The sequence below is a fragment of the Brachyistius frenatus genome, unplaced genomic scaffold (assembly GCF_029030835.1).
Source record: "Brachyistius frenatus isolate BFR_SWC_R1_liver_20210118 unplaced genomic scaffold, ASM2903083v1 Contig_26, whole genome shotgun sequence".
NCBI classification, from domain to species: Eukaryota; Metazoa; Chordata; class Actinopteri; family Embiotocidae; genus Brachyistius; species Brachyistius frenatus.
The window spans coordinates 4,364,858-4,388,557 of record NW_027210625.1 but is presented as its reverse complement, the minus strand read 5'-3'; the positions used below and the strand labels follow the sequence as shown (position 1 = coordinate 4,388,557).

The window sequence follows — 23,700 nt, the reverse complement described above, 5'->3', positions numbered from 1 at the left end:
GCTGCGTCCTGCAGGAGAACAGCTGGAGGCTCCAGTCCCCGGTCAGGACGCGTGTCAAGCTACCAAACAAGGCGGCGGCGGGCCAGGCCGAAGCAGTCGTCTCTTCAGTATTTCGGCGGACTAAATGTTGGATCTATAGTAAATATGGATTTCGACGCGTTATTTAACGAAAGGACGTTTCAGTTTTCGGACTTCCAGGAGTTCACGGTATGTTGTCGAGCGAAGACCAAAAGAAAATAGGCGCGTTACGTTTACAGCGGGGTCCCCCGATCCAGGATATGGATCCGAGGAAGGGAGATAGCGAGGCTATCTCGATTACGTGTAACCGACTGAACTTGTACACTTTCTATTTTAACATTTCTAAAACGCTAAAAAAAAAAAAACAACGTGGATGGCATTACGTTAGCGGTTCATTAGCTTCAAGGCTAACTCTCCGGAGCTACGGGCCTCGCGTTAGCTGATCTGATGCAACCGGAAAGCTGACACCGCCCGGTTAATGTTTTCGTTTCCACAGTTCATCCCCGGACACCAAAAACTGACCGAGCGAGTGAGAAAGCGACTGTACTATGGCCTGGACAGAGATGTCTCTCTCGACGCCCTCTCTTGCCCTGTTACAGGTGAGCACATTTTTATTTTTTTTTATGTATGTCATCGAAGTACACCTGAAAAGTCAGTGAAGTGCAAAGGTGACTTTCTGCTTCCGGGCATTGCAGATATAGCTGTCGAAATCCTCCAGAAATCTGCCCCAAGCCCAATACGAAAGCTCCAGAAGAAGTATGCCTCTCACGTTGCCAGGTTTGTACTGTATTATGCATTCTTGTAAGAACAAAATTACGTCACCGTCAGTCACGCGTTTTTAAACCGGATGTCCTCGTTTGTTCAGGGAGGCCTGCATCTCCCCGTGTGCCATGATGCTGGCTCTAGTTTACATTGAAAGACTCCGACACAGAAACCCAGAATACCTGCAAAAGATCTCCTCCTCTGACCTATTCCTGATCTCTATGGTATGTGCCTGAGGGTTAAAGGTCATTTAAATGTGCGGTGCTGTTATTAATAGTATGTGCCCCACTCATTTTTTTTTTTTACAATAAAGTTTGTTCTTTTTGCTTTCAGGCTGATGGGGACTATACTGTAAATGAGTATAACAATGTATTGCCGGCAAACACGTTGAATTCTCACTTTTATTTTTAGATGGTTGCCAGCAAGTACCTGTATGACGAAGGTGAGGAAGAAGAGGTTTTCAACGACGAGTGGGGAGCAGCCGGGAAGCTGGATGTCCAAACGGTCAATAACCTGGAGATGAATTTCTTGAACGCCATTGTAAGCGTGTGTGTGTGTGTGTTTGTGTTTGTTTGTTTGTGTGTGTTTGGCTCAAGGTCTGTTCCAACTGTTGTGTCGTATCTTGTAGGAGTGGAGCCTCTTCACGGAGCCAAATGACTTCTTCGATATACTAAGTCACCTGGAAGCCAGGTTTGTGATCAGCTGTGTACAAGTTCAATGCTAAATGGCAGTCCTCGTTAGATATATTTAAACGCCCCCCCCCCTCCCCCCCAAATTACATTAATTCAGTGAAAAGTTGTTTGTTAAAGATTTATTTCTGCCTCTGTCCTCCGTATTTGCAGCATTGCGGAACGACAAGGGATGAAACGCGGCTGGTTCACCTACACTGACCTCTGTGTGCTTCTGGAGCAGTCTGCATGGAGTCAAGCCCTCACAGCCATCTACCAGCACTTTACAAAGGTGGGAGGGATTCAAGTGATTTTTATCTAGCGGGTTGGGCCACCGTAGGAGAGCGTGTTATATTTTCTGACTGCATCTTAGAATTAAGAAATGTCTGCGCCTCTAATAATGTATCGCAATATTATCATAATTAGGTTCGATAGTAAGATTTCACCCTGTTTTTTGTTGTTGTCAGGTATCCTGTATGCTTGGCTTGGTCTATCTAACCAGTGTGGCTGGACTCATTGCCACCAGTGCTGTGATGCACCAGCTCAGCCTCTCCAGAAGTGACCAGCCCCTGCTTCCACTTCCAGGTGAGATCAGCGTGGCCCACCTTCAGACTTCCAGCCTCAATCCAGAAGCCCCCGCTCCAGCCCACCGCCTCCCCTGCTGCGTCCCGGCTAACAAGAGTCTGAACCTTCAGACCGACTCACTAGGAATCAACCAACAGCACAGACAAAGTCCCCCACCGACCTCTGCGCAGACATCAGTCTTGTGTCTCTGGGGTTCCCTTCTCGCCTCAATGGGTCACATACATCCTGAACCGAAGTCTGAAATGGAACCCTGGTCTGCTGCCTCCTTCATCTGTCCTGGCTGTCTCGCAACCCTCCCTCCTCTTCAGTGCGAGCTAAAAAACACCTCGGCGCTCCTCGTTCACGGTCCCCTCGTTCACCATCAGCATCACGCATCGTGGCTGTCCTCCAGCTTCCTCGGAGCTGCGGAGCCAAATCTGAACTCTCCCCTCGAAGCGTTTCCTCCCGTACAGCTGCGACGCTGCCACCCGGAGTCGATGCTCCCCGTCGACAAGGTCCGAGCTCTGCTCATGCCCGGTTAGTAACATCGCAACTTGTCGACCTGTAGTAATGGACTCTGGCAATTTCACCAGCATTATTTTCACGACTCGTCACCTGCTCCCAAGTTATGTTTTTATGGACTTTTACAGATCTAGAACACAGGTGGCAAGTCAAGTCGAGAGTAAATAAATAGGCACTTTTCAGAGCGAGAGAGCTTGATGGCGCAGCACGAGGTGAAAATTAATTTATAGTTCAATACTGCAGAGTAAATTTGACTTCATTATGATGCCATAGCATTGGATTGATTCACTGAAACTTGTTTTTTACTGCAGCTTTCATCACAAGGAATATGAAGGTCATTAAATGTTTTTCTTAGCAGCAACCAAACTGTTTTGCCACCCACATTTATCAATGTTTGAAAGTTCAGACCTGTCAGACGGTAATGTAGGGCCTTTGTGATGAATGCGTTTCGAGTTAACACGTCTGAGCAGTAATCTTAAAGCTGTTCACGCAGGTTGATGGATGTGTGTGAAGGGTTTTGTTTATATCTGAAAGTTGAGTTTAAGCACTTACGTTTTTGTTTAATGATTGAGGTCTGAGAAGAAGGGACTAAATACGTTTTGGGTTTGCCATATTTGCTTCAAGTTAGCGTATATTTTTCTTTATGCAGTTGGAGGTTTACATCAGACATCTGTCATACACATGCTGCAAGCACTGATTTTTGTACACCAGAAAGTTGTTGTTTTTTTGTTTGTTTTTTTCAAAACCTGTCCTTGATAACTTTCCCCTTTACGAAGGAGAAAGCATCAAAGACAGAGCACACCGACTCCTCTTATTCTGGTTATTTATAGCTATAGCTATATTATAGCATTTTCTTAATGCAGTCAAAAACATTTACCACATTTGATGTGGCAACACCTTCCTGTAACAGGGTAATTGCCAATTTTCTGAGATTTGAGTTTCCTCTTCTCCACGTGGAAAGTCTTTATAAAAGATGTGCTGCTGGGGTTTCATGCAATTTCTAGTTGGCTTTTGGTTTTGTATTATAACACGTTAAAGGCTTCCTGCAGCGTTCCTCATGTTAATGCGGTCTGGAATTTGCTCATCCGGCTTCAACCAGACATGTCACTCCATTATTACTGCATCGTCATATCTTTTAAAAACACCAGAGAAAATTGTAAAGAGTTATTTTTATGGACACAGTTACACACGGACATTGACTTTGTAATTGAACCTTTGACAAATTGCTTTGAGCATTTGAATTTGATACACTTTGGAGCACGAAGTCCTTTAATTTTGTACATGCTGTAAAGTACAAATATTATAAAATGCAAAAAAAAAAACAATAAAGAATGCATTTCTTTGAGAGATTTGTTTGTTATCTACATCAACAGAATCATACGTCAACGGATCTCTTTGAAACACTGTGTTCACAACTTGTCCGTCGACGATACGCTTTGCATGTTTGAACTTTTAACAGACCTTTACAGCACTCTAACCTCGACATTTACAGAGAACAAGACTTCATACCATTTCAAATGTGACATACGCGAAACCGTCATCTGCGTCGACCTCGGTAAGTCGTATACGCCCAAAGATATTTTTAATTCTTTGCTCCAAGTCATCTTCCACCTGGAGTGCAACAAGTAGTACCGAACTCTCCGTATGTTTTATTAGTGGCAATGTAACAAGATCACAAATGCTTCTCAAAAGCTAATGCATTCCTTTCAGCAACTGTAAATGCACAGTGACAATAAGAGTTTTTACGCAGAGGGGAAGCAGATGTCTGGTTTCGGTAGAATGTGAAGTGTTCCCTCCCCTTGAGTCCGTGCCAGCTTCTTCTTCCCCTACTCGGCGCCCCTCAGCCCGAAGTGCCACTCGAGAGCTCCTAATATAGACCTGACCGCTTTGTAGGAAACCGAACAGTCACCGACAGTCTTGAGTTTTCTCTTTTTTTTGTTTTTGTTTTCCATGGACAAACATCAGAGTTATGGAGCCTCCTTCACAGGTGAATTGTTGCTTTGGTGTGACCATAGTTATGGGATGTTTGTGAAGTTTAATAAGCTATTACTGAAACCAGGGAAAATGAGTAGGCTTGAAGATTTCAAACCATTTTGACAAGGTCATGTGGAGAATGTTTCACTCGCTGTGTTGTAGGTGTCATTCCCAGAAAAGAAGAAGGAGATGCATAAACAAGGTAAGATTACAACTACAACCATGTAGCTGCATTTGGATCTGTGCCTTTGTAAGCATGCATAATGAGCACGTGTTTATGTTGTGTGTGTGTGTGTGTGTGCGCATAAGTACTGTATATCCGTATCTATATCCACTCTGTATACAACTGGTTGATGTAATTCCTCCTAGAGGCTGATGCCACTGTCTACATGAACTTCATGAAAAGTCACCGCTGCTACGATGCCATTCCAACCAGCTGTAAACTAGTCATATTTGATACCACGCTACAAGTAAGGATGCATGAAAAGCTGTTCATATATATGTCGCACGTAAAACTTCACCGACTGTGTGAATTTATCTTCCTCCACAGGTGAAAAAGGCCTTTTTTGCGCTGGTGGCAAATGGCTTGAGGGCTGCACCTCTATGGGACAGCAAGTTACAAAGATTTGTGGGTAAGACGGGTCATTAATGGAATACACATAGTGTAGTATCGGTCCCTCTGAATCTTAATAACGGCAACATGAATCCTTGTCTGCCACAGGTATGCTGACTATCACAGATTTCATCAACATCCTCCACCGCTATTACAGATCCCCGATGGCGAGTATGACATGTCAACAGCTCAGAGCTATAAAACTCCTTTGGATCGGCACTATTTTAAGATAGCATAGATATTTAGGATTACGCAGATAATTTTTTGACATCCTCTACCCTTATTATAAACCACACCGATAAAAGCAAGTTTACGTAATCTGCGATTGGAATATTTTGGTTGCCTCTCGTAATCTATAACAATGTTGACTTTGTCTTTTTATCTCCAAAGGTTCAGATGTACGAACTGGAGAGCCACAAGATTGAGACATGGAGAGGTGATTCACTTCAAAGTAAATAACCGGCGCAGATCAGTGGCGCTCTCTCTGTACACCGCTGTGTGAATTTACATTTGAACTCTCTCTTCTTGTGTCCAGATGTGTACTTGGAGTACTCCAATCACGTCCTCATCAGCATCTCTCCGGAGGCTAGGTGAGTGCACGCAACGCTCTGAGATCTTTGATTTGAGTGTCCTTCCTGCTGAGCTACACCCTCCTCTGTTGTCTCTCCTCCTCCCAGCCTCTTCGACGCCATCTATTCCTTACTCCGATATAAGATCCACAGGCTGCCCGTGATCGACCCGGAGTCTGGAAATGTTCTGCACATTCTGACCCACAAAAGGATCTTCAAGTTCCTCCATATATTTGTAAGCTCACTTTAAGCCTGATGTTTGCGTTTGACGTAACCTTAAGCGCCTCGGTGACTCTTCAACTGCGGTGTTTGGATGTTTTCAGGGGAAAAAAGTTCCCAAGCCGGCATTTATACAGCGTCAGATCCAGGAGCTCGGGATAGGAACCTTCAGGAACATTGCCACTGTGCAGCAGACAGCATCGCTTTATGATGCCCTCTCTATATTTGTGGAGAGGCGGGTGTCTGCGCTGCCGGTGGTGGATGAACGAGGTATACTTACTTCGCCTTTTTAAAGATTACGCGTGATGTTCAGACCTGTATGTATTAGCGTCGATGGCTACTACAGCATCCGACGATTTGTTTTTTCAGGCAAAGTGGTGGCACTCTACTCAAGATTTGATGTCATTGTAAGTACCGTTCAGAAATCTAACGTCCCGTGCCGAGTTACAACAGTCTGCTGCACATCATAGCAATTTTTTACTGACACTTCCTTTTGCTCCACGGCAGAATGTAGCAGCCCAGAAGACTTACAACAATCTGGACATGACAATGCAGGAGGCTGTTCGCAGGCGCACGTGTTATGTTGAGGGAGTGATGAAGTGCTATCCCGATGAAACCTTGGAAACTATTTTAGACCGTATAGTCGAAGCTGAGGTATGTTGTTTTTTTAAAAATATATATTCTTTAAGATTTCTTATCAAATCGTGTGACTGAATTATAAAAGAAGATCCCTTTCTGTGTTGTCTTGTCCATCCCAGGTCCATCGGCTGGTCCTGGTGGACAGAGCCAACGTGGTGAAGGGCATAGTCTCCCTGTCTGACCTGCTGCAGGCCATGGTCTTAACCCCAGCAGGTATTGACACCCTTTTGTCCTAGCGGCAGGGGTACAGAGGGTCACCCACCCTCCTTTACCATCTGTATAGGCTCCGGTCCTGGCAGCGTACCCGCGCAGGTAGGCTCCACTCCAAACAACCCCCAGCTGCACCCTGTTGTGTGGTTACCAGCACCCAGAGACTTTGAACCCTCCTTTTTTTTCACATTAGTGAGTTATGTGAACAAATCTTGCACTCAAAAACACACAACTCCAGCTTCTCAACAGGGGCTTTGCTTCATTAGAGGAATCCCATAATAGCTGGTAAACAGAATGACGGTAGATTTCATTTGTGTCTTTCAGAAATTGACGTACGACTGAAATGAGAGATTATAAGAGGAAGAAAAATTCCCTGGCTGTGCCGCTGTTTACATTAAAATGTCTTCTGTGACCTAAGGCCTATTATTAATAGGTAATATTAATGGACAGTGAGCTGACCTTAATGCCGTAATGTACCTTCATAGGTCCCCAGCACAATTTCCGCATTGGCTGCATTTGATCAAATTGATCAATTTACGTTTACTCCATACGATATATTTCTGTATTAAATTTGTATCAAAATTGATGTGTTGTCTTTTCAATGTGCCTCTTCAAAAATAAATATGTGAAAACTGCTAGATATGCACACGTATAAAATAACATCCACGAAACACACGTGGAAAGAAAAAAAAAAAAGTAGTAGAAGGTTGCACAGAGCTTTTGCAGGTCTTTGCAAGTGTTCACCTTCATGCAACGTTTCACACACGCGACAGCATCTCTAACCACACGGTGGTACACTGAGGCTTTCTTGAACCCTGTTCTCTCGACACAGTAAACAAGGAAACACGTGACTACGTTTTTGTTTTTTCTCTCCTATGACGGGCCTTATTATCCGTCCGCCCATCTGTGCGCCCATCAATGGTATGTCAAGCTGCGGGAAATAATCAAGCGCAAAGACAGAAACTGGTATAGCCTTTAAAGCGAAATAAACTTACCGGACATTGGCCAAATGCATAATGTTTTTCTAATCTTCATATGAAATATAAATTTACCATCTATTTATTGATTGATTGATTGATTGATTCCATAATTGTGACATTGTTTTTTTTTTTTTAACGCTGGCGTCGATTATTTTATTTTGAAAGCCACAACCGGAAGCTTGTTTTTTTTTAGGTTTTTTTTTTTTTTTTTTTTTAAGTGTCACGCTTGATGCTGGTCCTTCCGTACACCCCGTGATCACCAAAAACAACATAACAAAGTGGGGGGAAACATGGCGAGCGGAGAGGAGGCCATAAGACGCCTCTCTGTTACCTCCTCTTCGGTCGGCCTGGAGGCTCTTTTCCCCGCCGGGACATCGGAGCAGGCCTGCGGGGATGAAAACCCGGAGCTCGTCCGCCTGCGGGAGCGTCTCCAGGCTTGGCTTTCGCAGTACGAGCCCTTGCTGCTGTGGGTGCAGAGGCTGTTGGTGTGGGAGAGGCCGCTGTACAGCGTCTCCGTCGCCCTGACACTCAACACATTATTCTGGTAGCCGTCCCAAGTCCGTGTTGTTTAATCCGCTTTGTTTTTGATGGCGCTATATGTTGTTGTTGTTGTTGTTGTTTAGCCTCGCTGGGGAAATCACGAGCGAATGTCACGTTTAGTTTGCTAATCCCACGTCTTTAGCTTCATGCTAACGGACCTCGCAAGCCAGTTCACGTTTGTTTCCAGCACGGCGGATGCGATGTCGTAAACATATTGTGTTGCGAAATAGACAAATAGGTTATTTTTGCGTTATCGCAGCTGTTAATGCTCGCTCGAGACATCGGGCCTCGTGAAGCAGCTGTCGGTGACAGACTCTTACTTTCTCCCGCCTCCTATATCGGAGCTGAGACGTGCAATGGATGTGTATCTTTATTTCAGTTGTTGGGTTACGTCTCCATGCGTCTCCATGTGTCTCCATGCGTCTCCATGTGTCTCCACAGGCTCCTGTCCTCCACCTCCCTGCGGCCTCTCTTCCTGTTGAGCGTCTCCCTGCTGGGACTGATGCTACTGGAGAGGTGGAAGCCCAAGTTGCCCGTCATTACCGGTAGGTCTTTTTTTTTACCAACAGTGTAGTAAATAAAAAATAAAAACAACAACGAAAAGAGAATTTTTGCCCCCCCCCCCTCTTTAATTAGTGCGTAAAGTTTCTGTATTTAGTGTAAAATGAGCTCAAATCAAATGCATGCAGTAACTTGTAGTAGGAGTAAATGAAAAGCAAAGAAAAGTGCACAATCATCCTCATCTGAATAAAGCACCATCTGTATGTGACGGAAATCAAGAGACGCTTTGAAGTATTTACGCTTTTATTTAGCCCTGGATACCCAGATTTTACAGAACATCCATAAGAATCAATAAGTTCTGAACTTCGTGACTGAACAACGGCGCTGTTTGTGTGACTGCGCGTTAGAGACGGAAATTTAAATTAAATGGAATAAGTGATATTTTAAAATAGGATATTGACTTAAACTTGTACATTATAATTAATCAGTCACAATTTGTGCCCCTCGATCACAGGTTTAGGGGCATTCTGAGATTATTTATTTTTACACCACAGCGCTTTAATCTTCAAAAAACAATTTAAGATGTTTCTACTGAAATACCAATTTTGTTCATGACCTGCGGCTAATCATGTGTTTTTCCTCAACTGTAGTTCAACAAGCAGAGGCTCAACCCGTACAAAGGTATGTGCATGACAAACTACTAATGTAAAAAAAATTCTACGACACAACTCTTGTCGTCATTTCCTGGGGTAATTTAATACGAGATCATTTGTTCCGTTTTCATCACGTCACACTATTATTAAAAAAAAAAAAAATTTTAAATGTGGAGCCCCGTCTTGTTTATTAATGCATAGCATTTGTGATAATCTGCGTGTCTCCCTCCGTTGTCATTACACGGACATGGAATCCTGCACTACCTCTCTGCAAGCCTTTAAGTGCAGCCTGGAGCACCTGAAGTACGGATTTCTGTTCTTTACACGTGTTGATTTCTGTCGCTATCTTCCCGTGTTTGTGTGTCGTGTCCTTGTGTTTGAACGCAGAGAATCAATGAGCGGGGAGCAGCGTCTGCTCAGTATTCCCGAGCTCAGCCACCACCTGGCTGAGAGCTACCTGATCTGGTGTCTGTATCTGCAGGAGATGCTGCTGTACAAACGGCAGAACCACGGCAAGGTACCGCACCGGGACTTTGACTAATTAAAATGCGTGTAATACTCAGGTTATGGTTCGAAAACAGTGCATCTGTAAATCTATTTACAAGCACGCTATCTGGTGGCGACTTATTTTAAATCAGGATTGTGCAGCTCATTAATTGTTAAACTAACAGTCTGACTGGAAGATAAATGTTTAGGAATTATAAAAGACTGACGCAAACTCAGAAGGTAATGCAGCTGCGAGGACACATTTAGACCGCGTCCTCTATCACACAGTACTAGAAGACACACCTGCAGAGATGTACCGTTTCCACTTCCTCATCTTGCACCCCTTGTGGCTCGAGGATAAAGTCATCTAATACCCTTCACTTTTTCTATCTCCCAGTTCTGTGTGATGATGTGCAGTGGCTGCTTGGTACTCGCTGTGGTTGGACATTATGTACCAGGAATCATGATCTCCTACATTATAGGTGAGTCACTTCATGCCTAATTAACATAGCTGTTTGGCTGCCTGGTTGTCATGACAGACAGAGGGCGTGTGGTCATTAGGTAAGAATGGCCGTTAGTGGAGTAATTACATCTTTTTTTTTTTTTTTTTTTTTTTTTGCATTCCTTGTTATTGAAGAATCACATTTATCTAATAAGTCAAGCTTGTATTTGTAAATGTATCTCTTCCTCCCTTATTTATCAGTTACATAACTGGATTTTCTTTGGGAAACGGGCCATGTTTCCTGTATCTTTACAGCGATCTTGCTTTGAATACGGTTAAAGGACAGTTCATAAAGTTGTTATTGTGCTTTTTCAGTCCTCAGTGTGCTTTTGTGGCCGCTGGTCGTGTACCACGAGCTCATCCAGAGGATGTACACGGGCTTGGAACCAATCCTGATGAAACTGGACTACAGCATGAAGGGAGACACCGAGCACCGCAAGCACGACAAGAGGAGTGAGTGTCACCGGCACACTCTGCGGCTATAGAAATCCTGCAGCTGCAACACGCCTGATTGTAACATTTGATACGGTACCTGACCATACAGTGGAGCCACTGTTACACATGGAGCAGAGTTCTGAATCGCTGTAGATCACCTTTCTTTTTCCTCTCACCGACACCCAACCTGAGACACTCTGCAGACACAGAAAGAATAAAAGACACTGTAATGTTACACACCTGTTACATAATTGTGAAAATGGAACAGCGCTTCCTTCGGGTACAATTGCACCCACATCCCATTTCTTACAAAGAGTATGTTATACTGTTGCCATTCATTTGTCTCTGTTGTGGCATTGCAGGAGGTCCACATGTGTCTCCTTTGTCAGCATGACATGTTAAACGTGTGTGTTTTAACAGAGGTGAAGAAGGAGCTGGAGGAGGGGCACGAGCCCAGAGCTGAAACGGAAAGCGAGAGTGAGGAGGAGCTGTCCTGTTTTGCCCCGACGGTACACACACACACACACACACACGCTACACACACTACACACACTTTTATGAGTGTGGGTGGAGCTAGAAACCCATAAGAGCACCAGCAGAAGAGGCAGTATCGGGAGCCGGATGTGTGGTGTGCTGAGGTCAGCATCAACCTTCATGAGTACTTGGGTGGGAACGGAGGTCTGTGGTGTGGCCTCAAGTACGACCACATTCCATTAGCGCTACTGTCAGATGCACGTGGTTCGCATGCATTACCGACAATGTTGATGTTGTGTCGGGTATTCAGTCGTGACGCTACGTCTGTGGAATGAATTTAGACCCGCAGAAAACCGCAATAAACACAAACTACTATCATTTATCCGTCTGGTTTACTGCTGTCCCTGAAGGTCACAGTCGCCAGCAGTGAGTAACGAGTGAGCGATGAGTGTACCTACCAAAGTCAGACTTATCTTCATCCTTTTATTGGAAGTTTTCCCGTTTCAGTTACGTAAGAGATGAGGAAGATGATGATACGTTTGTGTTTTGGGTCAGGTGGATGCGAAGACTACGGCTTTGGCAATGGCCATCACGGACTCGGAGTTGTCGGACGAAGAGGCATCCATCCTGGAGAGTGGAGGCTTCTCGGTGTCCAGAGCCACCACTCCTCAACTCGCGGACCTCTCTGAAGGTAAGATTACTGCCTGTATAGATGTTGTTGTTTTTTGAGGTCAAAGTGTCTGTGTTTTTCTCTGCTCTGAAAATATGAAACAAAATGTCCATGCAGTTGTTGTTGTTTTGAACTAGTGAAGTATGACATCCTTCCCCGCATCAGTACTTATTTGTTTAACAGGATAATTACAGGGGTTTTCAGCTCAAGCCTGCACTCAAGTAAACACTATTCACGTACTTACTTTCTAAATTTATCTTACCCACAGTGTGGCCTCACCTCCTGGTATATTCAGCTGTTCAAATCTTCAGTTTGGTCTTGTTTTTAAAACCAAAAACATTTTTGCTTGCTGCTACAGATTTGGACCAACAGAGTTTACACAGCGACCCAGAGGAGTCCTACCTCCGGGATCTCCCCGAGTTCCCCTCGATTGAGGAGTTTCCGTCCATCGATCGCAACCTGCTTCACTTTCCTCTGCGGGGCCCAGGCCAGGGAGACGGAACCCAGGTTGGTGGTCAGGCAGAGGGGGAACCGTTGAGCCCCGCCAGCCTGCTTATCCAACACCTAGCGTCCCCTCTTCACTTTGTGAACACTCATTTCAACGGACACGGACGACCACCCGGGAGTGAGGAGGGCACGCTGCCCGTTCCGGACGCAGGGGAGGAAGCGGAGAGGCGGGAGGCAGAGGAGAGGGAAGATGCAGTAACCCGGGATGCGCAGCGCTCCCTGGAGGCGCTGAGCGAGGAGATCGTGAGCACGGCCATCTCCACCGTAGTGCAGAACACTCTGTCAGCCCTGCTGCGCTCCAGCGAGGCCAGCGAGGAGCCCTCCCTGGCCGAGTTCCTCCCGACCGAAACCCCACCGGGCGTTCCGGAGACCCCCACCGAGCCCGCAGACGCCATCGCTAACACTACAATTACCGCGGTCGGGGCGCCGGGTCCCGACAAGGACCCGGACGAGGCCTTCACGACAGAAAGCGGCGCCGGCGGCGAGGAGTTCCCGGACGACACGCTCGTCCAGACCGAAGAAGAGGACTTTGAGCTTTTGGACCAAAGTGAACTGGAGCAGGCGGATGAAGAGCTGGATCTCAGCTCTGACAGACAGGTGGTGGGAGGAGCTCCAGACTCACCTCCATCTCCTCAGCATCAACCACAGTCATAGCTGCCCTGTTGCCTCCCCCCGCCCCCCAAATGTTCTGTTTTTATTTGTACGTTAAAACTACATTATAAACATACATACATACATACATACATACATACATACTGCTTCATACAATACATTTATCAAAGAGTTTGGCGTTTAATGCTGTTGGTTGGTGATTGTGTAGCAGATGGTTGAGATACTCTGTGCTTTCATAGCCTTGTGGGGTGTGTACCTGTTTCGAGTCCAGGATCATGAGCTACTACCAGGTGTCATTCACAAAGACACGGCTTCACCGTACCGTTAAATACACAAGCTACAACAGAGATGATTTATACTGCGTTTACAGTCGAGGTTTTTGTGTTACGCTGACTGCTGTCCCGATAGTAACATGTCCAGTGAGAGAAAGCCAGCGCTCAGATTAACAGTTACGGAGACATCGTTACCGAGTTGTTTTCTCTCGGTACAACCGTGATGCTTTTATTTTCTCATTTAGAAGCAGATGGTGTTATGAAGAGTTGAAATGTTGGATTATGTAACTATTAATATATGCTATAAATTATTTAATTTAATTGTCAGTTTGATGATTATTATTACGGTGAGAAGGAGTTTGAAAGTACCCCTTCAGTTCCCCATAAAGATTATAATGCGAGTGTTTTAATGACGACACCGCGGACGTCCAGGTTTAAATTGTAGTTGTATGTTCCCCGAGTTTAAAAACAATATATTGCTCCCGATCTTTACCTGCAAGGTTGCAGTTTTGACAAAGAGAAGTCGTGCGGTGGTTTTTCACTTGTTGCCTGAACATGGAATCCTTGACATTACTGGATGTTGACAACTCCTAGATCTTTACACACAAGTGACTTTCACGTGACGAGATAAAAGAAATGTTCCCGAAATGTTTCCTCTCTGCGACGGATGCCTCGTGAATGGGCTTTAATTTCCATATGGAATTGAATTTATTTTGAAGCTACAACTTTGAGACTGGTTAGACAGGCCCATGTACTATCTGTACATGTATCACTGGCATATGTATGAATAACCTCCTGCGTGCCACGACAAGTTTATGCATGCCGTGCATCACGCACGTATTCACCGTGATCAATATCTGAGGTCAAGTTTCAAAAGAGCAGGACTTTAACTGGAGCAGATTTTTTTTTTCAGCTAAGGAAGGGGCATAATACTTTTAATTATGTGTCACGTATGGCAAAAAAATTGACCAGAGATCTAGCAGCGTGTTCGACTGTACGAAGAGGCTGATTTTGCTTTTTGTAAACCACTCGGCATCCAAATCTCAGGGGTGGGTTGTACAAAGTGAATATAATATTGCAGAATATGTGTCCATTTTTCCCAACTTTAGTGTAGTGCACTGTATTTGTAACCTTTCCTTTTTATTTTTTTTTCCAGTCAATGCCTACTTGTGTATAGTGTAGAAATGCAAAAAAACAAAACAAAAGGAAAGTGTATATTCTGCATGTAAAAACAGCACTCTGTTCAAGTTCTCCTTGTCAGCTGACAAAGTACTGCACAATTTGTGAGAAAAAAAGAGTCACTTTGAATGTTTCAGGTTAAAAAAAGCCCATTGAATTCAGTTTATTAATATTTCATTATCAATGAGGGGAATTCAAGTTTTGATGTGTCCTTACTTTGAAAAGACCACCCAACTGTAAATGGAAATGGGTGGCAAGCGATAACATCAGATGTAGAGAACGCTGTTAACGGACTAGTCTGTGTATTGTAGTCGTGTGTTTTATGCTTCAAATACCGCTTATTTACCTATAAAAAAAAATAAAAAAAGACACTTACTGAACTGTACAATTTAAAAAGAAAAAAAAAAAAGGAATATATTTTCTAATTTCTCCTTTTTCCATAAAGTACTCAGTTTGATCTTTTACGTCTAAAAATACAACAGCTGTGGACGAGTTTCTCCGAGCGGGAAGGATTTATTGTCATTCAACTGGTAAAATAAAACTGCAACTCTACATGTGAAAGTTAAGAGAATAAAAGAACAAACTGAAACAAACTTTAGGATGTGGCATTGAAATTTATCTGGATTACTACCTTTGATCATTCGAACTGACTTCTAACTTGTGTTTTGAGTGTGTGTGGTACATATTAAGTGATTTTTTTTTTTTAATTTATTTTTATTTTTTTTAATGTTACCAGGAACAAATGTCTTTCAAACATCTTCTTTTGTGACAATCGAGCCGTTTTCTGATCCAAGTTGTTTTTCCTGGGAAAGAAAAAAAAGACCCAGTTAGTACGTTTGCTTTAAATATGATGTCTAACTCCTTTGTTTTGTTTTTATGACGACACCTGCTGCAGTTCACTAGCAGAAAGCTGAAGCTTCTCCTTTAGCTTGTCTCCAACAGTGACGTCGAGCAGTACGGACAGTTTACCGTCTGTAAAGGTAACTGGAACTGAGAGGACGATGCCATCTGGGAGGTTGTAGTGGCCTGGAAGTAGCAATAGTCATGTGAATCTCCCGTGTTTTCCAGAACTTTACATTGGAGTGGCTGAGGTCAACGCGTCCTAACCTGGGCAAAGTACACCCACAGACAGGACCTCATCTGGACCGCTACCGCCATTCCAAGCCTTCAGGACAACGAGGATCCCATCTGCGGCCAACACGGCTTGGCCGGTCTTTGAAGCCACAGCTCTGCTATGATGACACACCAGGTGTTGAAAGTCTGTTTCCAACCATGTCCTGGAAAGGAGGAGGGGATTATTGCCCTTTTGGCACATCTCTGCACAGGATGTTTTTGATCAGGGCAGAGACACTGTTGGGACAAATCTATTGCGCAATCAACATTTGCGCAGGCTGACATCACAGCAGGCTAGGGTTCGGTAATGCGATGGTAGACCAGCGTCAGACCTTGTCATATTATGTTCGTTTAGCCAGCCAAAGTGGCAGTTAGTTGGAGTTAACCGTTAAAATGAATGCATATTAAGAAATAACCACCTACGTAGCTGAGCTCCGAGTCCGGCGGTCTGTTGCATATTGAAACTAGTGAAAACTTACTGTTTGTTATTGTAACAGACCTGTCCGTAACGATCTGCAGGATTTGTTGGGAAAAGAAAGGTGGTCCATTGATTGCTCCATCGTAGTTGAAAACCTCCGCCCTCTGCAGGTCAACGTAGAAAAAACCACTGATGTTTCCCCACACAATGACTCCTCTTATATCTGCAATAGAAGAAGAAAAAAATGTTCACACAGTATTTGAGACGATAGTGCTGAAAGGCAAGGGAAATCAAAGTCGAAGTGTACACTAGATACCTGATGTCCTCACTTTCAACTTCTTTGCAATTACAGCCCTGGCTTGATTCTCCAGCCGAGTTGCCGCGGCGACAAACTGGTGGCTGTCAATGGAGCTTGCAGCGTCCACAAGAAGGGAGCATCTCAAGTTGACAAACGAGTCTCCCGACACGATCACCTTCACCGTCTTCTTGGCTCTCGTGTCGATCAGTTGTCCATACTCTCGGTACCGGTCCGAGATGTCCTTTATTTTCTTCTTCTTCTTCTTCTCCTCCTCCTCTCTCTCTTTCTCTTTCTCCTCCTCTCTCTTTTTCTCTCTCTCTTTCTCTCTCTCTTTCTCCTCCTCTCTCTCTTTCTCTTTCTCTCTCTCTCTCTCTTTCGCTCTCTCTTTCTCTCTCACTCTCTCTTTCTCTCTCTCTTTCTCTCTCTCTTTCTCATTCTCTCTCTCTTTCTCATTCTCTGTCTCATTCTCTTTGTCTTTCTCTCTCTCTTTCTCTTTGTCTTTCTCTCTCTCTTTCTCTTTGTCTTTCTCTCTCTCTTTCTCTTTGTCTTTCTCATTCTCATTCTCTTTGTCTTTCTCTCTCTCTTTGTCTTTCTCTCTCTCTCGCTCTCATTCTCTTTGTCTTTCTCTCTCTCTTTCTCTTTGTCTTTGTCTTTCTCATTCTCTTTGTCTTTCTCTCTCTCTTTCTCTTTCTCTTTGTCTTTCTCATTCTCTTTCTCTTTGTCTTTCTCTTTGTCTTTCTCATTCTCTTTCTCATTCTCTTTCTCTTTGTCTTTCTCTTTGTCTTTCTCATTCTCTTTCTCTTTCTCTTTGTCTTTGTCTTTCTCTTTCTCTCTATCTGTGTCACCAGACCGGCCATCATCCAGCAGGAGGATGACATCAGCTTCTCGAAAGGCTTGCTCGAGATCTGTGTGAGTAGTCACCTGTGAACACATTCGTTTAGATGACTTTATATTCTTTCCGACGTGATTAAAGAATCTAAGCTTTGCGAAAGTCCCGTACCTGATGAAGTACACTGAGTGACATGTCCACAGTCTCCATCCGGAGCCCCTGCAGCTCCTCCTGGCTCCCCTCCAGGTCCAGTAGGTGCAGGTTGATTACAGTAGCGTGGGGGAACACCTCAGCAGAAAGCAGATGGGGGATCAGAACGTAGCTCGTTGGGCTGAGAGCACTGAAAAGGACAAATCTGTCAGTCGAATCACTCTTGAAGCAAACCGCAGGGGGGGAACGTGCATCAAACCCACCCGCTAATCCATATGTGAAAGTGCTGGATAAGACCGACGCGATGCCGCTCTTCCCCAATAAGGCTCATCTCGGTCTCCTCGTTCTCTGCCGCGACACTCAGCATCATATCGGTCGGCATGTCTGATGTGATGTTGTAGTAATCCTACACAACCACAGATGAAACGCATTACCAGGTTTGGTAGTTTTGACGTATCTTTAATCGAGACAACCTATCTATGCCTACCTGGCAGTGCTCCAGGAATTCATTATAGCCCCCTAAGAGCATCCCTTTGCCCCCTTGGTCCACGAGTTCCCTCCAAACCAAAGGAGAGCGCTCGTGTTTCCAGACATTTCTTTTGCAGGTGGCCTCGAGCCATTCCTGTCAGAAGCCCAGGACATGTCACGTCGATGACTAAAAACACATATGCAACTGGCTTGCAAATACTTTTTGATAGGAGAGAGAGATTACCTTCCATTCCTCTGGGAGGATGCAAATCTTGTGGACCCTGAAGTCTGGCAGACACCGTTGCAGACAGTCGACTAAAAGTTCCGCTTTGGCGTAATGAGGGCAGTCTGTTTTGCCTGTGAAGGTTGACAACGTAGAAACAAATTATTTGAAATATAGTTAAATATTAGAGGGTAAAAACGTAACATTACTTACCGGCAAGCACAAATTTTGCCATTATGATCGGAAAGCGCTGGTTGCTAGGAAACGGGTGGCGTTGCACTCATTTGATTCCGTGTGGTAAACGCATGAAAACTAAAAAAAAATTATACATATATATCAGGAAGCGTATTAATGTACGAGTTTAAAGAGATGATTTTTTTTAAATTTTTTTATTTTTTTTAAGAGCAATTGATATATCTAAAACACGCTGTGTTTATAATGAACATAATTTATATTAAAAAAAAAATTAAATACAGAACGCGTTTCAGATGTTTACAGGGGGACAAAATACGGCAGCGCACACGGTAACAGCCGGCGCGTGCGAATGCTAACGCGAACGGGACGTTTAAGGCTAATGTTGCTCCGGAGAACGACGTTTTCTCTCATTATCTGGCAAGTACAACGTGTTCCGTAAAGAAATGCATCGGTACGTTTATACAATTAGAGTATTAATATACGAGTCATTTGTTGACCTTGTTTGACAGCGTGAAGTAGATTCAGAAACATTCGTAAAACGTACCGATTCTTTGGCTCCAAATTTGTCCTAACACTTCGTTGTTGTTGTTGTTTGTTGTTGTTATTTACAACACACGGACGCAATGCGGACATAAATTAGGACTTCCAAGTGTCTTATTAACGTTCCTCCCCACTTAAGTGTCCCCTCAATTATTCGGGAACTATGTCCGTCTTTGCGGCGGAGGAGGTCATAAGAAGTTGCCTGCGCTTTTGCAGCCGCACGTCTCCGTGGCAACAGCGCAGTTTCCAGGTGACGACATCTTTACTTGGATGTAGACAGCTGGCACCGATACGTCGCCCGAGGCAGAGCCAGACGTGGCTCTCTGGTAGTCATGCGAGTTCAGTAAGGTTTTACTCGCAGAGTAAGAGCTACGGCGGTGAACTGGTGGAGAGCGACCGTGTCTCCTCTGAGTCATCACCGCCAGCTGAGGTGGACCACTTTGACCAGTCGGCCTCGGAGCAGAGACAGAGGACGTCCCCTTTAATGGACCACCTGCAGCGCTGCGGTTCCCCATCAGACGTGCTCGACCTGACCTGTCAGTACTCTCCCACAATTCGACAGGTCAGCAACTGCCTGTCCCACATGTGGTCCACCACAAAGAAGATGTCAGACGAGCAGCGACACTATGAGCTGCGGCTAATGTTCGAGCATACGGAGTTGGAAAAACTACTGCAAAAGGCCATGAAGACTGTGCAGCACATGCGCAACGAGGACCTGACTTACGCTCTCCTGAGCATGGTCAAGCTGGGTGTGCCTCAACATAGCCGAGTGGTTCAAACTTTCCTCGGAGTCTGCAAAGTAAGCTCAAAACTTTGTCAACTTTTTTTTTCCTCATTGGTAGTGTTTATGTTTTGTTACTCACGCAAATATGTTTTTCATCCGTCAACAGGAGAGACTGAATGACTTTGATGAGAAGTGTCTGTCCATCTTGGCCTCGTGTCTGGAACATATGGAGAGCAGCCCCAATGTCGGTGCACTTAAAGAAGGCATGAGGTATGACCTAAGCAGTACACATTTAGGAAGGGTTGAGAAATACCTGAAAGAATACCCCATGAATCCCAAAGTAGTGCAGACAAAATTGGTTTGTTACCGTATACATTCTTACCTTTCCACCTCCTTACAGTGATTTTTGCTGTCGTTCCGTCTTAGGCTGGTAGTCGAGGCTCGTCTTCCCGGGATCAAGAAGGTAATGGCTCTCCAGACCATGATGCGCCTGTTGGGAAAAGATGCCCCAAAGGAGCTCAAATGGAAACTTGAGGTATTTTGCTTAATAAAACATTTTAGTACTTCAAAAATACTTTTTTTTGTAATCTGTCACTGAATCCCTTCCATGTTGTCATTTGCTCTGCACACTGCTTCTTCCAGAAAAAGGCCTTATCAATGACAGACCAGCTCAGCCTTCCCAACGCCCAGTACATGATCTCCACTATGGCCACAATGGGCTTCTACTCCAAACCGCTGCTGGACGTGTGCAGTAAAAAAATATCGGGTAGAAACCTTTTCCACAAGAAAAAGCGGCTAAAGAGTCACAAAAATGAAAAGAGCCTTTGCATATTTTGCCTTAGATATTATTTCACGTATGTTTTTCTTTTCCATGTCTCTCTTCTCTGGTAGAAAACATCAACGGAATCCCCTTCAACAATCTGTATAAATTGCTGCAGTCCTATAGGGCGTTGCTCTACAGAGACTTTGACCTGCTCACTGCCATTTCAGACTATGTTGCTTCCACACTTGACATATGGACCAACAAACAGGTGCTGCTATAAATTGACTCGTGTTAGAATAAAATTCAAGCTACTACATTTACCTCCTTAACTGCATTACTCCTTCCTCTCTGTTTAGAGGCTCCTCTTCCTGTCTGTGTTTGAGGACCTCGTCTTCTGTCCCGCTGCCTTGATGGAGGCTTACGCTGAGAGAGTGATCGCCAACCCCGACGTCCTGACACTTAAAGACCTCCTCTGTCTCCTCAAGGTGTACTCCTCTCTGAATTATGATCTGCAGCAGCAAAGACAGCCGTACGTCACGAACGTGTCTCCAGCGTACAAAATTTAACTGTCTTCAGACAATAAACAAGCCCACCGCCACGATGGAATAACAACCAGATGGCGACAGTAGATGTTCCGTAACTTTAAAAATGTGACGTCTTTCTTGCCGCTCAAGGTTTCTCGACAGTCTCGGCGATGCCCTGGTGCCCTATCTACCCAGGATGTCTGGGTTAGATTTATTAAAAGCCGTTTACTATCTCTGCCTGCTGGGCCATTTCCCCTTTGCACTACTGGAGCAACTTCTACAGAGTTGTACGCTGGAGCAGCTTGCCAGTAAGACACTAATTCACACACGCGCAGTCTGGCAGGTGTAGTCTGTTTCTTTGGATTTTTGAACGTCATCCTTGTGATCTTCTCTCCTTCCTCAGCATCAAAGTTTCCGAAGAGCCGGGAGAAAATGGTTCGTACCGTGGACTTGTGTCTCCGTCTCGACCGTCCTCCTCTTCCTCGGCCCCTGTCCGTCCACGCGTCGGCCCTGGCGAACCCGACGCCCGGCGCTCCGTCAGTCGACTCGCATCTCTCGCACAATCTGCGGAGTGTGGTGGCAGATCAGGAACACGTAAAGCTACAGGAAATGGTGGTGGTGGAGAAATTCTACCTCATAGGTAAAGGCACAAAAAAACACGTGAGATGACACTTAAGTCGCTCCATTTTAACTTAAACTATATACTTTATGAGATGGTTTTGAAACTACGATGCGAGCAGGCACCTGTGTTTGTGTACGTTTACTCTTAGATGGCGTCATAACCGAACCTCCGCCAAACCAAACTTCTGTGACTGAAGCAAGTAGCTGTGGAGAGGAAGAGAGTTCTCCGGCAGAGAGCAGCCAAAGGTAAGAGATCAGAGTTAGTCTGTGTTGGATAACATCATGAAGAAACTTGTCGTGGTATTTTATATTTCCACCCTCCGTTTTCAATTCGATGAGTCACGCTTAATGAAGCGTGAAGCTGTGAGCGCAGGTGGAGGTTTTTTTCTGCTCTGATGGTGCTGTGCATTGACGAACGGCGTGCTAATCTAACATCAAATATCTGATTGTGTAACTTTGCATGCAACAAAGTGCAGAAAGTCTACAATTCACACTAAAACAGTTCAGTGAAGGACTTATTTGGGCATTCAATAGTACCTTAAGAATATAGAAACCATAAAGCAGGAGTGTATTGTGTAAGTTGACGTTATCTCTGAAAATAAATAATCCTCTTTCAATCTGTCATGTGACTTAAATTCAAATGTTGACCTTTTGAAAGCTAACTGTTTTTTTTTTTCTCGATTTCTTAGAATTGCAGTAATTTACGCCCCGTTGTCTGGTTTTTGCTACGGTACATCCAATCCTCGCGGTCCCCTGGCTGTGAAGGTTCGCCATCTGAAGATCCTGGGATATAACCCTGTCCTCGTAAGACTCTGACTCTCCTTCTTTTATTCGGACACGTCATTTACTTCTTTAGAGTATTTGTTCATTCAAAAGCTTCTCTCTTACTTATTTTGCTCCTAATTCTTTTACTAACTACCATTATACCAGTATTAGGTTTGGCAAACATTCCATTATCATTAGCCATCTATTATAAATACATTCATACAGTTTGGCTTCATCATCTCCAAAGTTACACGTTATAGACATGATAATGCTTCTAATTTACTTAATATCTAAACATTGTATTTCTCCACGGCAACAAGTAAGATCCTTCTTCAAACCATAAATGAAACCTTCACTAATGGAACAAGTGTCAGTGTTGAGTTCATCACGGCGATAGCGAGACTAACATGATCTTCACCCTGTTCCCCAGATAGCGGAGCAGGAGCTGCGCTCTGTCCCTGAGGAAAAGAGGACGGATTTCCTCAGGGGACAGATTTTTTCAGAACAACACCGGTCAGAAACACCAGCTGCAGTGGAGCACGTGGGGTCTTGAAGACGGATGTCGAAGCCGTTTCCGCTCCAGTCGGCCTGCGGCCGTCACGAAAACAGGTTTATCAGGCTGTAAAAGTATATTAACGTATTTGAAATGACTGATGCCACTGGATGAACTGAGCTGGGAGGTACACATTAGAGGCAAAGTTATACATTTATTCATGCTCATTTTTTGTTGCCAAAAAAAATCTGCACACAAAATAAAACATTAGATTTTTGCCTCGTAATTATGACGGAGATCTTGCTTTACTATATTTATTCTATGACTTTTAATGCACGATATCAGATGATTAGTTAGCTTTGCCTTAGAAGGAATTTAGATTTTTTTTATATATATATATATTTTTTTTTACTTAAACTATGCAAACGTCAAACTGAAATAGGAACATTTCCTCCACAGACAGTCGGACAGCCACGAGTGCAATAAAAGCTTGAAAAACAGTTCTTAATAAAAATAACACCATATTCAGAGAAAGGCAGAAATATTTAAATAATTCAATGGTTCAGTGAGACAAGTACAAATGTAACTTTGCAGATTTCAGACAACTTGTAGCCGTTTTTTAGCAGAAAACCTAAACTTTCCTTTGCGTAGCGCTACCGCCTCCAGTTTGTGGGAGAGTTTCGCTCATCGGAGGAGAAATTTTTTTTTTTTTTATCGTTTGTTTTTAATCAGCTGCCAAAGCCATCCAAACGGCTTACTAGAAACAACACGGTAATGTCGCCGAGCTAGTAGCTGAGTAAGACCATGCGGCCGAATGCAAACCAATAAAACCAGCGTGAGCGCTTGCAGTAACTGCAACAGAAAGTGCAAGGTGAGCAAGGTAAAAGGTGGAGTCCCTTTGAAGCTGCTTCATCTGCAGAAAGCAGCAAGACGTGGAAAGAAATTGAGGGAGGAAGACAGGAAATGGTGCAGATTGTTATTGTTTGAAGTACTTGCCGCTCCTTGCT

The 23,700-nt window shown here is 44.2% G+C and overlaps 5 protein-coding genes across 5 annotated transcripts; 4 read left to right on the top strand and 1 right to left on the bottom strand.

The window, feature by feature from the left end:
* Window positions 1-22: 22 nt before the first annotated feature.
* On the top strand, window positions 23-3,879 carry cnppd1 (cyclin Pas1/PHO80 domain containing 1). Its single transcript, XM_069698377.1, has 8 exons — window positions 23-207; window positions 515-617; window positions 714-795; window positions 884-1,004; window positions 1,192-1,320; window positions 1,409-1,470; window positions 1,623-1,740; window positions 1,916-3,879. Exons 1-8 carry the CDS (start codon window positions 145-147, stop codon window positions 2,552-2,554), a joined length of 1,317 nt encoding a protein of 438 aa, XP_069554478.1. The 5' UTR covers window positions 23-144; the 3' UTR covers window positions 2,555-3,879.
* A 318-nt stretch (window positions 3,880-4,197) lies between these two features.
* prkag3a (protein kinase, AMP-activated, gamma 3a non-catalytic subunit) lies at window positions 4,198-7,344 on the top strand. Its single transcript, XM_069698378.1, has 12 exons — window positions 4,198-4,521; window positions 4,671-4,710; window positions 4,878-4,978; window positions 5,059-5,140; window positions 5,230-5,288; window positions 5,512-5,572; window positions 5,657-5,711; window positions 5,799-5,925; window positions 6,014-6,179; window positions 6,279-6,316; window positions 6,417-6,563; window positions 6,668-7,344. The coding sequence occupies exons 1-12, from the start codon at window positions 4,504-4,506 to the stop codon at window positions 6,782-6,784; spliced, it is 1,011 nt and encodes a 336-aa protein (XP_069554479.1). The 5' UTR covers window positions 4,198-4,503; the 3' UTR covers window positions 6,785-7,344.
* Window positions 7,345-7,964: 620 nt separating this feature from the next.
* retreg2 (reticulophagy regulator family member 2) lies at window positions 7,965-14,071 on the top strand. Its single transcript, XM_069698373.1, has 9 exons — window positions 7,965-8,282; window positions 8,720-8,823; window positions 9,430-9,460; window positions 9,820-9,949; window positions 10,316-10,400; window positions 10,736-10,873; window positions 11,276-11,364; window positions 11,885-12,020; window positions 12,358-14,071. Exons 1-9 carry the CDS (start codon window positions 8,029-8,031, stop codon window positions 13,158-13,160), a joined length of 1,770 nt encoding a protein of 589 aa, XP_069554474.1. The 5' UTR covers window positions 7,965-8,028; the 3' UTR covers window positions 13,161-14,071.
* A 1,191-nt stretch (window positions 14,072-15,262) lies between these two features.
* On the bottom strand, window positions 15,263-19,726 carry mdh1b (malate dehydrogenase 1B, NAD (soluble)). The gene is made up of 12 exons (XM_069698375.1): window positions 19,667-19,726; window positions 18,282-18,380; window positions 18,090-18,202; window positions 17,865-17,999; window positions 17,641-17,783; window positions 17,399-17,567; window positions 17,004-17,319; window positions 16,417-16,902; window positions 16,182-16,323; window positions 15,677-15,846; window positions 15,456-15,595; window positions 15,263-15,372 (listed from the first exon to the last, which is right to left on the bottom strand). The coding sequence occupies exons 2-12, from the start codon at window positions 18,301-18,303 to the stop codon at window positions 15,319-15,321; spliced, it is 1,890 nt and encodes a 629-aa protein (XP_069554476.1). The 5' UTR covers window positions 18,304-18,380; window positions 19,667-19,726; the 3' UTR covers window positions 15,263-15,318.
* Window positions 18,567-22,979, top strand: fastkd2 (FAST kinase domains 2). The gene is made up of 11 exons (XM_069698372.1): window positions 18,567-19,602; window positions 19,694-19,797; window positions 19,954-20,062; window positions 20,170-20,293; window positions 20,419-20,558; window positions 20,647-20,819; window positions 20,965-21,122; window positions 21,218-21,454; window positions 21,585-21,681; window positions 22,125-22,239; window positions 22,631-22,979. Exons 1-11 carry the CDS (start codon window positions 18,967-18,969, stop codon window positions 22,751-22,753), a joined length of 2,016 nt encoding a protein of 671 aa, XP_069554473.1. The 5' UTR covers window positions 18,567-18,966; the 3' UTR covers window positions 22,754-22,979.
* Window positions 22,980-23,700: the final 721 nt, after the last annotated feature.